This window comes from Hyperolius riggenbachi, chromosome 1 (assembly GCF_040937935.1).
Source record: "Hyperolius riggenbachi isolate aHypRig1 chromosome 1, aHypRig1.pri, whole genome shotgun sequence".
NCBI lineage: Eukaryota > Metazoa > Chordata > Amphibia > Anura > Hyperoliidae > Hyperolius > Hyperolius riggenbachi.
The window spans coordinates 433,860,515-433,876,161 of NC_090646.1; the positions used below are offsets into that span (position 1 = coordinate 433,860,515).

The 15,647-nt window shown below is 44.0% G+C and overlaps 1 protein-coding gene across 1 annotated transcript in view; it reads right to left on the reverse strand.

The window, feature by feature from the left end:
* The window catches only part of LOC137518971 (nucleotide sugar transporter SLC35D2-like), a 144,462-nt gene that overhangs the window by 25,799 nt on the left and 103,016 nt on the right, over positions 1-15,647 (reverse strand). The window contains exons 10-11 of the mRNA XM_068237485.1: positions 6,614-6,692; positions 6,212-6,294 (exon numbers count right to left, since the gene is read on the reverse strand). Of these exons, the coding sequence (XP_068093586.1) occupies positions 6,212-6,294; positions 6,614-6,692 (162 nt within the window). The remainder of the gene's footprint in view (positions 1-6,211; positions 6,295-6,613; positions 6,693-15,647) is intronic.

Here is a 15,647-nt window from a genome sequence, read left to right on the forward strand (position 1 = left end):
CCCCTCTAATCACACCTTGAGACACCCATCAATCACCTCCTGTCACCCCCTAGCACACCTACCCATCAGATCAGGCCCTAATTTGCCCCGTGTGGGCTCCTGATCACTCGGCCAAACCCTCAGATCCCCCTCAGACCCCCTTCCGATCACCTCCCCAGTGCATTGATTGCATCTATTTTCCCCTCTAACCGCCCCCTGAGACACCCATCAATCACCTCCTGTCACCCCCCTAGCACTCCTATCCATCAGATCAGGCCCAATACAACCTGTCATCTAAAAGGCCACCCTGCTTATGACCGGTTCCACAAAATTCGCCCCCTCATAGACCACCTGTCATCAAAATTTGCAGATGCTTATACCCCTGAACAGTCATTTTGAGACATTTGGTTTCCAGACTACTCACGGTTTTGGGCCCGTAAAATGCCAGGGCGGTATAGGAACCCCACAAGTGTCCCCATTTTAGAAAAAAAGACACCCCAAGGTATTCTGTTAGGTGTATGACGAGTTCATAGAAGATTTTATTTTTTGTCAAAAGTTAGCGGAAATTGATTTTTATTGGTTTTTTTCCACAAAGTGTCACTTTCTGCTAACTTTTGACAAAAAATAAAATCTTCTATGAACTCGTCATACACCTAACAGAATACCTTGGGGTGTCTTCTTTCTAAAATGGGGTCACTTGTGGGGTTCCTATACTGCCCTGGCATTTTAGGGGCCCTAAACCGCGAGGAGTAGTCTAGAAAACAAATGCCTCAAAATGACCTGTGAATAGGACGTTGGGCCCCTTAGCGCACCTAGGCTGCAAAAAAGTGTCACACATGTGGTATCGCCGTACTCAGGAGAAGTAGTATAATGTGTTTTGGGGTGTATTTTTACACATACCCATGCTGGGTGGGAGAAATCTCTCTGTAAATGGACAATTGTGTGTAAAAAAAATCAAAAGATTGTCATTTACAGAGATATTTCTTCCACCCAGCATGGGTATGTGTAAAAATACACCCAAAAACACATTATACTACTTCTCCTGAGTACGGCGGTACCACATGTGTGGCACTTTTTTACACCCTAAGTGCGCTAAGGGGCCCAACGTCCAATGAGTACCTTTAGGATTTCACAGGTCATTTTGCGACATTTGCTTTCAAGACTACTCCTCACGGTTTAGGGCCCCTAAAATGCCAGGGCAGTATAGGAACCCCACAAATGACCCCATTTTAGAAAGGAGACACCCCAAGGTATTCTGTTAGGACTATGGTGAGTTCATAGAAGATTTTATTTTTTGTCACAAGTTAGCGGAAAATGACACTTTGTGAAAAAAAACAATACAAATCAATTTCCGCTAACTTGTGACAAAAAAATAAAATCTTCTATGAACTCACCATACTCCTAACGGAATACCTTGGGGTGTCTTCTTTCTAAAATGGGGTCATTTGTGGGGTTCCTATACTGCCCTGGCATTTTAGGGGCCCTAAACCGTGAGGAGTCGTCTTGAAAGCAAATGTCGCAAAATGACCTGTGAAATCCTAAAAGTACTCATTGGACTTTGGGCCCCTTAGCGCGGTTAGGGTGCAAAAAAGTGCCACACATGTGGTATCGCCGTACTCAGGAGAAGTAGTATAATGTGTTTTGGGGTGTATTTTTAGACATACCCATGCTGAGTGGGAGAAATCTCTCTGTAAATGGACAATTGTGTGTAAAAAAAATTAACAAATTGTCATTTACAGAGATATTTCTCCCACCCAGCATAGGTATGTGTAAAAATACACCCCAAAACACATTATACTACTTCTCCTGAGTACGGCAATACCACATGTGTGGCACTTTTTTGCAGCCTAACTGCGCTAAGGGGTCCAAAGTCCAATGAGCACCTTTAGGCTTTACAGGGGTGCTTACAATTTAGCACCCCCCAAAATGTCAGGACAGTAAACACACCCCACAAATGACCCCATTTTGGAAAGTAGACCCTTCAAAGTATTCAGAGAGGGGCATGGTGAGTCCGTGGCAGATTTCATTTTTTTTTGTCGCAGGTTAGAAGAAATGGAAACTTTTTTTTTTTTTTTTTTCCTCACAAAGTGTCATTTTCCGCTTACTTGTGACAAAAAATAATATCTTCTATGAACTCACTATGCCTCTCAGTTATTACTTTGGGATGTCTTCTTTCCAAAATGGGGTCATTTGGGGGGTATTTATACTATCCTGGAATTCTAGCCCCTCATGAAACATGACAGGGGGTCAGAAAAGTCAGAGATGATTGAAAATGGGAAAATTCACTTTTTGCACCATAGTTTGTAAACGCTATAACTTTTACCCAAACCAATAAATATACACTGAATGGGTTTTTTTTTTTATCAAAAACATGTTTGTCCACATTTTTCGCGCTGCATGTATACAGAAATTTTACTTTATTTGAAAAATGTCAGCACAGAAAGTTAAAAAAATCATTTTTTTGCCAAAATTCATGTCTTTTTTGATGAATATAATAAAAAGTAAAAATCGCAGGAGCAATCAAATAGCACCAAAAGAAAGCTTTATTAGTGACAAGAAAAGGAGCCAAAATTCATTTAGGTGGTAGGTTGTATGAGCGAGCAATAAACCGTGAAAGCTGCAGCGGTCTGAATGGAAAAAAAGTGGCCGGTCCTTAAGGGGTAGAAAGCCCTAGGTCCTCAAGTGGTTAATCCACCACTCTACGCACGGCACGCTCCAGGAAGTAAGCGTAAGGGATCAAGTTGCTGATGGTGCCTTCACTGCGACTCACCAGGTTGGTCACCTCCTCAAACGGCCGCATGAGCCTGCATGCATTTCGCATCAGTGTCCAGTTCGGGGGCCAGAACATCCCCATCTCCCCAGATTGTGTCCTTCTACTGAAATGGTAGAGGTACTGGGTGACGGCTTTCTCCTGTTCTTGCAGGCGAGAGAACATGACCAGGGTCGAATTCCAGCGGGTCGGGCTATCACATATCAAGCGTCTCACCGGCAACTTATTTCTCCGCTGAATGTCCGCAAAGCGTGCCATGGCCGTGTAAGACCGCCTGAAATGCCCACATAACTTCCTGGCCTGCTTCAGGACATCCTCTAAGCCTGGGTACTTTGACACAAATCTTTGAATGACTAGATTCAGCACGTGTACCATGCAGGGTACATGTGTCAGCTTTCCCAAATTCAAAGCGGAAAGGAGATTGCTGCCATTGTCACACACCACGTTGCCAATCTCCAGCTGGTGCGGGGTCAGCCACTGATCCACCTGTTTGTTAAGAGCAGCCAGGAGAGCTGCTCCAGTGTGACTCTCCGCTTTGAGTCAAGACATGTCTAAGATGGTGTGACACCGTCGTACCTGGCATGCAGCATCGGCCCTGGGAAACTGGGGCTGTGTAGCTGGAGAGGAGATCGCAGCACCAGTAGAGTTGAACTGCCACTTAGCCAAGGAGGAGGAGGAGGACGACAGTGAAGAGGATGTAGCAGGAGGAGAGGAGGTGGCAGGAGGCCTGCCTGCAAGCCGTGGAGGTGTCACATGTTGGTCCGCTGCACAGCCACGTACTCCCTGCTTGCCATCGGTCACCAGGTTGACTCAAGGGGCTGTGTAAGTAATGTAGCGGCCCTGACCGTGCTTGGCAGACCAGACATCCGTGGTCAGGTGGACTCTTGACCCAATGCTGTGTGCAAGAGATAACACCACTTGCCTCTCAACTTCACGGTACAGTTTGGGTATCGCCTTTTTAGAGAAATAATTGCGGTCTGGTATCTTCCACTGCGGTGTCCCAATGGCCACAAATTTACGGAAGGCCTCAGAGTCCACCAGCTTGTATGGTAACAGCGGGCGAGCTAACAGTTCTGCCATGCCAGCTGTCACACGCCGGGCAAGGGGGTGACTGGCAGAAATTGGCTTCTTCCTCTCAAAGATTTCCTTCACGGACACCTGGCTGCTGTGGGCAGAGGAGCAGGAACTGCTCAAGGGCAGAGGTGGAGTGGAGGAGGGTGGCTGTGAAGGTGCAAGGGAGAAAGTGGTTGAAGATGCTACACCTGAAGGAAGAAGAGGAGAAGGAGGGTGGCTTTTCTTTTGTGTTCTGCTATTGCTCAGGTGCTCTTCCCATTGCAGTTTGTGCCTTTTCTCCATGTGCCTTCGTAAGGCACTTGTCCCTACATCAGTGTTGGCCTTTCCACAGCTCAATTTTTGGAGGCAGAGACAACAGATGGCATTGCTCCGATCTGAGGCAGACACATTAAAAAAATTTCCAAACCGCTGAGCCCCCCTGGGGTGATGGCACTATGGTGGCATCAGCAGCTGACGTTGAAGGGCATGTTGGCTGGCTGTACATAGGCGGCGATACATGGCGCTGGACACTGCCACCAGCTGTTTCTGACGAAGAGCTCCCCCTGTTTCTTTCAGCAACTTGACTCCTCCTACTCCTCTCTGACTCCCCCTCTGAACTGTCCCCCTGTTCATCTCCTCTATTGGGAACATACGTGGGATTAATATCATCGTCATCATCATAATCATTCTGCCCAGCTTCGCTTGCCTCAGACACCTCCAAAACTGCACCAACAGCAGGTACTTCATCATCTTCACATGTTATGTCCATAGTGTCGCCGCCTAACTCAGACATATGAGGTGGTGTAACTTGCTTAACGCCTTCATCTGGTTGTAACAATAGTGGCTGTGAATCAGTTAATTCCCCACCATTTAACTCCTGTGAAGTGTCAAATGCAATGGATGTGGTGCTTGTAGTAGCGCTGGTGGCTGCGGAAGATGAGGTGTTCTGTGTTAAATAGTCAACCATGTCCTGACAATTTTGGGAGTTGATGAGCCGTGCCTTCTTCTGAGCACTGTACTTTGGTCAAGGGCCGCACAAAATCACATCAACACGACCTCGCACAGACCTGCCAGGTGGCCTTCCTCTGGGTCTGCCTCTACCTCTGCCTGTTTTGTCCGTTGTGTCCATATCGGGGGGGGGGGGGGGGGGGATGAAGTGAAAGGTATGCACTGACTGGACTAATACAATGTGCAGTCACACAAGTGCAGTTAACAGGTATGCACAGAGTGGTATATCACGCTGCGTGCACTCACGTAGGTAGGTGGGTGCACTGAACACAACAGGTAGGTATATGCAGTGATGGTTATTACAATATGCACCTGTCACACACAGACAGGTAGCGGACAGGCACAGTGACACTGCGTGCGCTCAACTCACGTAGGTAGGTGGGTGCACTGTGAACAACAGGTTGGTAAGTATATGTAGTAATGGGTATTACAATGTGCACCTGTCACACGCAGACAGGTAGCGGAAAGGCACAGTGACACTGCGTGCACTCACGAAGGTAGGTGGGTGCACTGTGAACAACAGGTAGGTAGATGCAATACTGGGTATTACAATGTGCACCTGTCACACACGGACAGGCACAGTGACACTGCATGCGCTCAACTCACGTAGGTAGGTGGGTGCACTGTGAACAACAGGTAGGTAGGTATATGCAGTGATGGGTATTACAATGTGCACCTGTCACACACAGACAGGCACAGTGACACTACGTGCGCTCAACTCACGTAGGTAGGTGGGTGCACTGTGCACCTGTCGCACACAGACAGGTAGCGGGCAGGCACAGTGACACTGCGTGCGCTTAACTCACATAGGTAGGTGGGTGCACTGTGAACAACAGGTAGGTAGGAATATGCAGTGATGGGTATTACAATGTGCACCTGTCACACACAGACAGGTAGTGGACAGGCACAATGACACTGCGTGTGCTCAACTCACGTAGGTAGGTGGGTGCACTGTGAACACCAGGTAGGTAGGTATATGCAGTAATGGGTATTACAATGTGCACCTGTCACACACATAGGTAGTCACTGAATGTGCTGGGCCTGGCAGTGGCACACACACATTATGAATTATCTATGTCTATGCAACACAAGTGTCAGTGGGACAGACAGAAAAAAAAATAGATCACAAGAACAAGATTAGCTCTCAAAAGAGCTGTTGTGGGCTGCTATTTTAGCTATTTTAGCTATAAAAATCAGCAAGGAGCAAGCTAAGAAGCCTACTAACTAATCTTTCCCTATGAAAGAGTCTGCAGCAGCTGTCCCTTCTCTATTTACTGCAGGCACACAAGTGAGTATAATGGCCGGCGGTACCTGCCTTTTATAAGGGGGGGGGGGGAGTGGCTCCAGGAGGGAGTGTAGCCTGATCTCTAAAAATAATGTGAGTATCTGGTTTGTACTTACCAAATATTTAAACCTAAAAAATTTAACCAAGAGAAACTGTAATCTCCACCGACAAAAATCCCGATATAAGCGATGGATACATTCTAGAAGGAAAAAGATAAAAATATACACATAATAAAAAATACAAACCACTCCAATAACAACTGATATTGTTAGACATCAACAATACAAAGATTGTTTAGCTGTCTAGCTGTACTCATTGTTCTGTAATGAAATTGCATGGTGTGTACCAGGCTTAACAATACAAGTTAAACAGTGCAACACAAAATAATCCCATAATTGCCAATTAGTCAATCAGTTTGCACCCTTGAATTAATATTGTTTTCTTTTTTTCTTTGTGAATTGTCCATTGAAACTACTATCTAGAATTCTACAGAATGTACCCCTGCAAATTACACATACCTTCAGTGCTCCAATAACTGTAGTCGTGAGAGCTGAGTTGTAGTAACTGCAGAGTACTATTGCATACAGCAGTACAAATCTGTGGGAGAAAAGCAGATGAAGGAAAGCAGTCAGAACCCTGATAAATAATGATCAGCACATGTACAGATATTTTCAGTACTCACAAACTAATCTCACTTGAAAGGACACCTGAATTGACAGGGATATAGAGGCAGCCATATGTATTCCCTTTTAAACAATACCAGTTACCTGGCATTCCTACTGAACTCTGGCTGCAGTAATAACTGGATCACACATTTGAAACAAGCATGCAGTTAATCCAGTCAGACTTCAGTGAGAAACATCTGATCAGCATGCTTGTTCAGGGTCTATGGCTAAAGGTATTAGAGGCAGAGGATCAGCAGGACAGCCAGGTAACTGGTATTGTTTAAAAGGAAATAAATATGGCAGCCTCCATATCCCTCTCAGTTCAGCTGTACTTTTAAGTTAGAAAACATAACTCACACGGTTGCTTAGGAACAGTGGATAATATGGTTACAACTGTAACCATACAGTAGAGGTGGCCATACATTAGTTGATTAACCATCCGATTCCATTATTATAATTGGAATCGGGTGGAAATCGGTGCCGCCAAGTGCATGCCCAACGACAATGCGACCAATTTCAGGCCCAAATTGGTGCATTAATAAGTCGGACATGCTGCAAGATATAGAGCCAACTTGCTTGATCGGGTGCGCGGTGGTAACAGTGAGCGATATTGGGACGAGTCACGAACCCCCCGGTGCTCTCCCCCAATGTAAAATGTCCCCCTTGATGCCCAGTGCATGCTATACATTACCTGAATATATACAAAAATGACTCTCACTCCTGCCAAAGCGTAAATGCAAAAAGTTTGTATTAAATTGCCAATAAATACAGCTTAACATATCAAAAAGGATCGCAGATAATAGCCTGCTTAGCAAACATCACAGAAAGTGAACATTACATCAGTACATCACAAGGAGTCAATTGTAAATAAGGGCAGACATGTGCTTCTCGCCACACACAATATGCTGAAGGATGGACTGTGGAAAACTGACTGCCCTATAAACAGCTCATTACAAGGTAAACAAAAACAAACACAACATGAAAGCCCTCATAATTAGCAGCTGGAATATTCAAGGTTTGAATGCTTCAGCTTTTGGAACCAAAATCAATGACTCAGACCATGAAGAAAGACAGAAAGGTGGACATACAGATCCTCCTAGAGACATGGACCCAGACAGAGGACGAGTCATCAGTACCAATTGGTACTACTCATTGTATTGGTCATCATGAGGGCTTATTTAAGTGCATTTGGCAGTGGTATATGACCCCAGAAAAAATATCACATTTTGATTCAAAATGTTCCCCACTTTGTTGGAGGGGGTGTAACATGGCGGGTACTATAGAACATATATTATGGGAATGTCCCAAAATTAGAAAACTCTGGGATGATGTTGGAGGTTTTCTGAGACAGCTGCCAATGTCACTCCAGACGATACCACCTGGTATGGCACTCCTTCATTTGGGAACTAGGGACCTTCCCCCTCAGGAGAGACTGATTGCTGACCATATTTTTATTGTAACCAAGAATCAACTGGCATATCACTGGAAAACACCCCATATACCGAGATTAGAAGAGATCCTTAGGAAAGTAGAGTCTAACTTGCTGGCAGAGAAGGCTTGGTCTATCAGATGCGGGAACTTACAATCTTTCATGAGGAAGGTTGATCTCTGGCCTACTGTGTACACGGCATCGAGGGTTCTGGAACTCTGAGGTGTCCTCCCTCCCTCCTTCTCTCTCTTCTTCCTCATGGTCCTTCTATTACCTTCTATCACCTTTATTACCTCTCATTACCTTTTTTCACCTCTATTACTTTTACTACAGTTATTACTTCCTCTACCCCTTGCATTGGAGACAACAGATACAAATTCAGGTTTGCTGGCGATCCCCCCCCCCCCCCCCCCCCCCCTGGAGAGAAGCTCTTCTTACGCACATGACTTATTGGAACTCACTAAAGGTAGAGTTGAACTTACACCATTAAACACTAATTTGGATAGTATGGAAAGCATAGTAGTTTAGTTATTAGTTTAGTTAGTTGTTTAGTTTTGTTTTGTTTAGTTTAGTTTAGTACAATATCATTAATCTACAATCTGCTAATTTTCAGACATTTATTCTGAAATTGTGCTTATTTCTTATCTGGAGTTAATTTACTGCATCTTATTATAGTTATCCTCAGTCAAGCGTTTATTCTGGAGACTGTGGGCTAAGATTCGCAGGCTCCACTCCCTGGAATCTCAGTAGGGGGTTAAGTCCCCCATTTTCCAGGTTGAGAGGATCCTTATTTCTCATTAATTTAATTCCATACTCTCTCAATATATCTTAGAAATGTACACTTTGAAATTCAAACACACATTATCAAGAATTTACTCCAGAGGTTGCAACTGTGTCAATATTATTTGACACAGATTTATTTCTAGTAAGTAAGTAAGCACAATTCATATCATATCAAGTTGAAGATGGTTTAAACATTCTATACACAGCATTTTAATAAGTTGTTATAATTTTGTAATTTTCATAGTTTCTATATTTTAGTGAAATTTCCCATCATTTTTATGTGAATATTGGTGCTTTTCCACATTTATAGATAGGTCACATGCCTGGGTGCGTTGAACGTGTTTCTAGCACGTTTTCGCACCTGTTGGCGTTTTTCACGCGTTTCTGTGCGCTTGCGCGTTTTTCACGCGTTTTCTGTGCGTTTGCGCGTTTTTGCGCATTTTGCACGATTTTGAGGCTCTTTAAATTCTAACGCGGAATTCCGCATGGTAGCATTGCATTTACGCATCGGGATGCGGATTCTGCACCTTTATGCGGATTTTATGCAGATTTAAGCGGATTTACAATCTATAGAGTACTATTGAGTGTCTCTTTTTTATTCTACACCATCTCAAAGTTACATTTAACTTAATAAGAAGCTAGTTATATGACTGAGTTTTATTTTTATAATGAAAATGTATATGTTAATGTGGGAAACTTTTTTTATATATTGTTTATTTGCTACTTGTTATCATAGTTTTTATATCTTAGTGAAATTTCCCATCATTTTTATATGAATATTGGTGCTTTTCCACATTTACAGATAGGTCACACGCCTGGGTGCGTTGAACGCGTTTATAGCGCGTTTTCGCACCGATTGGCGTCTTCCGCGCGTCTCTTTGCGCGTTTTTGCACGATTTTGAAGCTTTTTAAATTCTAACGCGGAATTCAGCAGGGTAGCATTGAATTTACGCATCTGGATGCGGATTCTGTACCTTTATGCAGATTTACTGCAGATTTAAGCGGATTGAGGGCTCGTTTCCACTGTTGCGACGCGATTTCGGCCGCATTCCGACGCTTGTAAAAACGCATGCGGATGCGTTTCCACATGCGTTTTTACCCGCGATTTCGCATGCGATTTCGCATGGCAGGGTGCCATGCGAAATTAACCATGACACTGCCAGGGCTAAATAAAATTGAAAAAGGTGCGAAATCGCACGCGAAATCGCGGGTAAAAACGCATGTAACAAACGCATGCGTTTTTACTATTAAATACATTAGCGGCGATTCGCACGGATTCCCGACGCAGGCGAAATCGTTGGCTCTTTTGTGCGTTTTTTTCACGCTGAAAAAAACGCACCTCAACAACGCTACAGTGGAAACAGGCCCATCCACTTGTATTACATGTGCGGATCTGCATGCGTTGGACGCATGCAGATTCGCGATAGTGGAAACGAGCCCTTACAATCCACACAGTATTATTAAGTGTTTCTTTTTATTCTACACCATGATTATAAGCTGCAACTTTATTTCAAAGTGACATTTAACTTAATAATAAGCTAGCTATACGACCGAGTTTATTTTTATAGTGAAAATTTATATGTTAATGTGGGAAAAAATTTTTTTTATATATTGTTTATTTGTTATTTGTTCTACACATATTGCACACTATGCCATTAGATACTTACATAACTTGTATGCTGGAAAAATTTTTTCAATAAAAACTATTGTGACAGTACCAATTGGTTATCAGGAATTCACTGTTGCAGCCCAGAAACACAAACATATCAAGCAGGGTCGCTGCTCAGGATGGATTATAATCTGGTATAAGGAGGAGCTTCAAGATTATATCAAACTAGTGAATAGAGGGAACAGCCACATCTGGTTAAAGTTACTCACTTGCCGACCGCCCCCAGCCGATGGGCGGCGGCAAAGACTGGGCCTAAACGACCGCAATACGCCCATCGGCGGAGGCGGCAGCGGCAGGCGTAGTTATGAGGCGATCGCCTCATTCGTGACGCGATCAGCCGCTGGCGACTGGCTCCACCCCCTCGCCGGACAAAATGGACAATTGTGTGTAAAAAAAATCAAAAGATTGTCATTTACAGAGATATTTCTCCCACCCAGCATGGGTATGTGTAAAAATACACCCCAAAACACATTATACTACTTCTCCCGAGTACGGCGATACCACATGTGTGGCACTTTTTTGCACCCTAACTGTGCTAAGGGGCCCAAAGTCCAATGAGCACCTTTAGGATTTCACAGGTCATTTTGCGGCATTTGATTTCCAGACTACTCCTCATGGTTTAGGGCCCCTAAAATGCCAGGGCAGTATAGGAACCCCACAAATGACCCCATTTTAGAAAGAAGACACCCCAAGGTATTCTGTTAGGACTATGGTGAGTTCATAGAAGATTTTATTTTTTGTCACAAGTTAGCGGAAAGTGACACCTTGTGAAAAAAAACAATACAAATCAATTTCCGCTAACTTGTGACAAAAAATAAAATCTTCTATGAACTCACCATACTCCTAACGGAATACCTTGGGGTGTCTTCTTTCTAAAATGGGGTCATTTGCAGGGTTCCTATACTGCCCTGGCATTTTAGGGGCCCTAAACCGTGAGGAGTAGTCTGGAAATCAAATTCCGCAAGATGACCTGTGAAATCCTAAAGGTACTCATTGGACTTTGGGCCCCTTAGCACAGTTAGGGTGCAAAAAAGTGCCACACATGTGGTATCGTCGTACTCGGGAGAAGTGGTACAATGTGTTTTGGGGTGTATTTTTACACATACCCATGCTGGGTGGGAGAAATCTCTCTGTAAACAGACAATTGTGTGTAAAAAAAAATCAAAAAATTGTCATTTACACAGATATTTCTCCCACCCAGCATGGGTATGTGTAAAAATAAACCTCAAAACACATTGTACTACTTCTCCTGAGTACGGCGATACCACATATGTGGCACTTTTTTTGCAGCCTAACTGCGCTAAGGGGTCCAAAGTCCAATGAGCACCTTTAGGCTTTACAGGGGTGCTTACTATTAGGCACCCCCCAAAATGCCAGAACAGTAAACACACCCCACAAATGACCCCATTTTGGAAAGTAGACACTTCAAGGTATTCAGAGAGGGGCATGGTGAGTCCATGGCAAATTTCATTTTTTTTTTGGTCGCAAGTTAGAAGAAATGGAAACTTTTTTTTTTTTTGGTCACAAAGTGTCATTTTCCGCTTACTTGTGACAAAAAATAATATCTTCTATGAACTCACTATGCCTCTCAGTGAATATTTTGGGATGTCTTCTTTCCAAAATGGGGTCATTAAGGGGGGTATTTATACTATCCTGGAATTGGAATTAGCCCCTCATGAAACATGACAGGGGGTCAGAAAAGTCATAGATGCTTGAAAATGGGAAAATTCACTTTTTGCACCATAGCTTGTAAATGCTATAACTTTTACCCAAACCAATAAATATAGGCTGAATGTTTTTTTTTTCATCAAAAACATGTTTGTCCACATTTTTCGCGCTGCATGTATACAGAAATTTTACTTTATTTGAAAAATGTCAGCACAGAAAGTTAAAAAAGTCATTTTTTTGCCAAAATTCATGTCTTTTTTGATGAATATAATAAAAAGTAAAAATCGCAGGAGCAATCAAATAGCACCAAAAGAAAGCTTTATTAGTGACAAGAAAAGGAGCCAAAATTCATTTAGGTGGTAGGTTGTATGAGCGAGCAATAAACCGTGAAAGCTGCAGTGGTCTAAATGGAAAAAAAGTGCCTGGTCCTTAAGGGGGTTAAAGCCCAGGGTCCTCAACTACCTCTGTGCAGCATATATTGCACCAGCAGAATCATCATACTCTAATCCAGAGAGCTACCAAGTCCTACAAAGGGAAGCTGCTGACTTCCAAACCTTGGGGAAAATACTTATCTACGGTGGCCTAAATGCCAGAACAGGAACAGAAAAAGACTACCTCACCTCAGATGGTAATTTCCATATATTTGGACCTGAGACCATACAGAAAGATAGAAATAGCTACGACAGCACAGTCAATAACTAGAGATGTGGCGAACTGTTCGCCCGGCGAACATCTCTGAGGCTTTTACTACTTCCGGGTCGCTCTGACCCGGAGTAGTACGCCTGCGCTGCAAGGCGGAGCGCGTCCTCGTTCATGACGTCACGCACATGCGCAGAAAGTGCCCGGCAACAGGAGCGCGATCTAGGACGCGCTCCGCCGGGCAGCGCAGGCGTACTACTCCAGGTCAGAGCGACCCGGAAGTAGTAAAAGCCCCAGGGATTTAGAAATGTTCGCCGGCGAACGGTTCGGCAACCGTTTGCCACATCTCTATCAATAAGTATGGGAAACAACTGCTGAACCTCTGCAAAGGTCTAGGACTTCATATCCTTAATGGCCGGACCAAGGGGGACTCTCTAGGAAGATATACACTAAACTCCCATGTAGTAGTGTGGTGGACTATGCCATCAGTGACATGGACCCTGCAAGCATCCGTGCTCTCATAGTCACCCCACAATCACATCTGTCAGACCACAATCAAATCCTACTATACATCAATTCCTCAAGCAAACCCTCTGTACAACAACATCCGGTAAGCCTGTGTAACCTACCACCCACTTTTAAATGGTCCAGAGAATAAACCATAAAGTACAAGGAGACTCTCAACAGACCAGAAGCAATACAGCTACTTCTGGACTATCAAACGTATACCTACAACCCTGATCAACAAGGTGTACAGCAAGCAGCAAAGTACCTCAACCAGGTATTACACACCATTGCAGAAATGGCCAACATAAGAAGGACTGCCCAAAAGTGACCATCAAAGAAAAACTCAAACAAATGGTTCGACAGTGAATGCAAGTCACTAAGAAACAACCTATGAGCCATATCAGACAAAAAAACACAGACATCCAAACAACATAGAATTAAGGACAGCACATGACGCCACACAACGTCAATATAAAGCGACTGTCACGGACGATTGCGGGGACGCAGGCGCGTCCTGGAACCGCCCGTGAAGAAAAGAACGATCGCACTCGATTCCTGCATCGATTGCGCTTTAAAACGGTACAATCTGGATTTATTGTGTAGGAGGTCTGCAGTCCTTTTCTTAGCAAAGAGAGCACCATTCCAAATGCTGGTTGGCCCTTTTGATATGCTAACGAGCCTGGGCCCAGAGAGTCCCTGGCTTCAAGCTGTGCTGATGGCCCATCCATCAGGTATAAGGTGACAAGCAGCTGGCAGGAAGACTGGCCCTGTGACTGCTGATCAAGCCAGAGGTGTAAACTCAAAGTTGTCTAAGCAGATTTCACATTCAGATGTTAATTGAAGGAGCCAACAGGGCCTTTCATAGACAAGAAGCAGACACAGCTGGACTCCAGTCAGGCTGACTCCGGCCTTAGCAGGAAGAAATGAATGTACAATATAATCTTTTGCCCATTTACAGAATACAATAAATAGGGTGGTTATGAGAGCGGTATCATTGGATCCGTAGGGTCATGCTGGATCTCTTGATACCAGTCGAGAGGGGCCCGGGGCCCCTACCACCCAGGTATGAATCTACTCAGGACCCTGATCTGATGCACTAGCCATGTCAGGTATCATATTAATCTGTATTTTCCTCCAAGTATGAAGCTGTTACCCCCCTAAATGTAACGTGTATGGTTCAGGAGTTACAGCAATTCATAAGTTTAGCTCTAAAATCTCTGAGAGGGAATGAACTGTCATTTGCTGGTAGTTCAGAGGGGGCCGGCATTGCCACACCCCCAAACCAGCTTCATCAAAAGCACAGAGCCAGCAGACGGGCTTTTGTCCTCCACACTGAAACATCTTGCACTCATCAGATGCCAGCTTGAGGATATGCTGGCATCCACCTGGTCTGAACTCTGAACTCTGGACTTTGAAACCAAGGACTTTATGATTCTTCCCACAATAAGGACATCTTTCCAGGAACTAAGTATTTTTCTCCCTTCTTTTATTTTTCATACTGGCTATTACTGTCTTAATAATTGTGATTTTTAATAAATTGTCTGTATATATTAATTATTTATATTGCGTGAATAAACGACTTTCTCCAAGTCATTCACTTTCCGCTACCCTGCTTATCAGCACACACAGAACTGATCCCGGGTCTCTGAAGATACGCTACTGTTTGTTTGTTGTTGGCTAGACAGAATATCGTGTGTTTAACCGTTTTATTCGCAGGATTAGTCAGTCAGTTAGTGGGCCCCACGGTCCCATAGTAACCGCGGTGGTGGCAGTTTACTCTGAACCAGTGGGTGACGTTGTAATCACCCGTGTCTCACAGGCTCCCTTCTGAGTTGTCTGCGGCTAATTCTTAACGGTTCCTGCGCATTGACTGCGACCAGAGTTCGCACGATCTGTGCGCTGGCACCGTTTAGAAGGCTAAGTGCGGTCAGCCACTAGGGTCCTGTGACAGCGACCATTAAAAAGAAAAAACAAAATCATGTCCAAAATCGACTCCAACGGCGTGAAGAATCCCTGCAAGACAACTCATTTTGGGAGACCTGGAAACAAATTGGCAAAAAACCCAAACAAAATAATCAGCACATCCAAAATGGCCAAGTCTGGCTACAATACTTCAAAGACCTACACAGTGATATTCCTATAAAAGAACTTAGCCCAGATCAAGCACAAATATTCAGCAAATTAAAGAACCT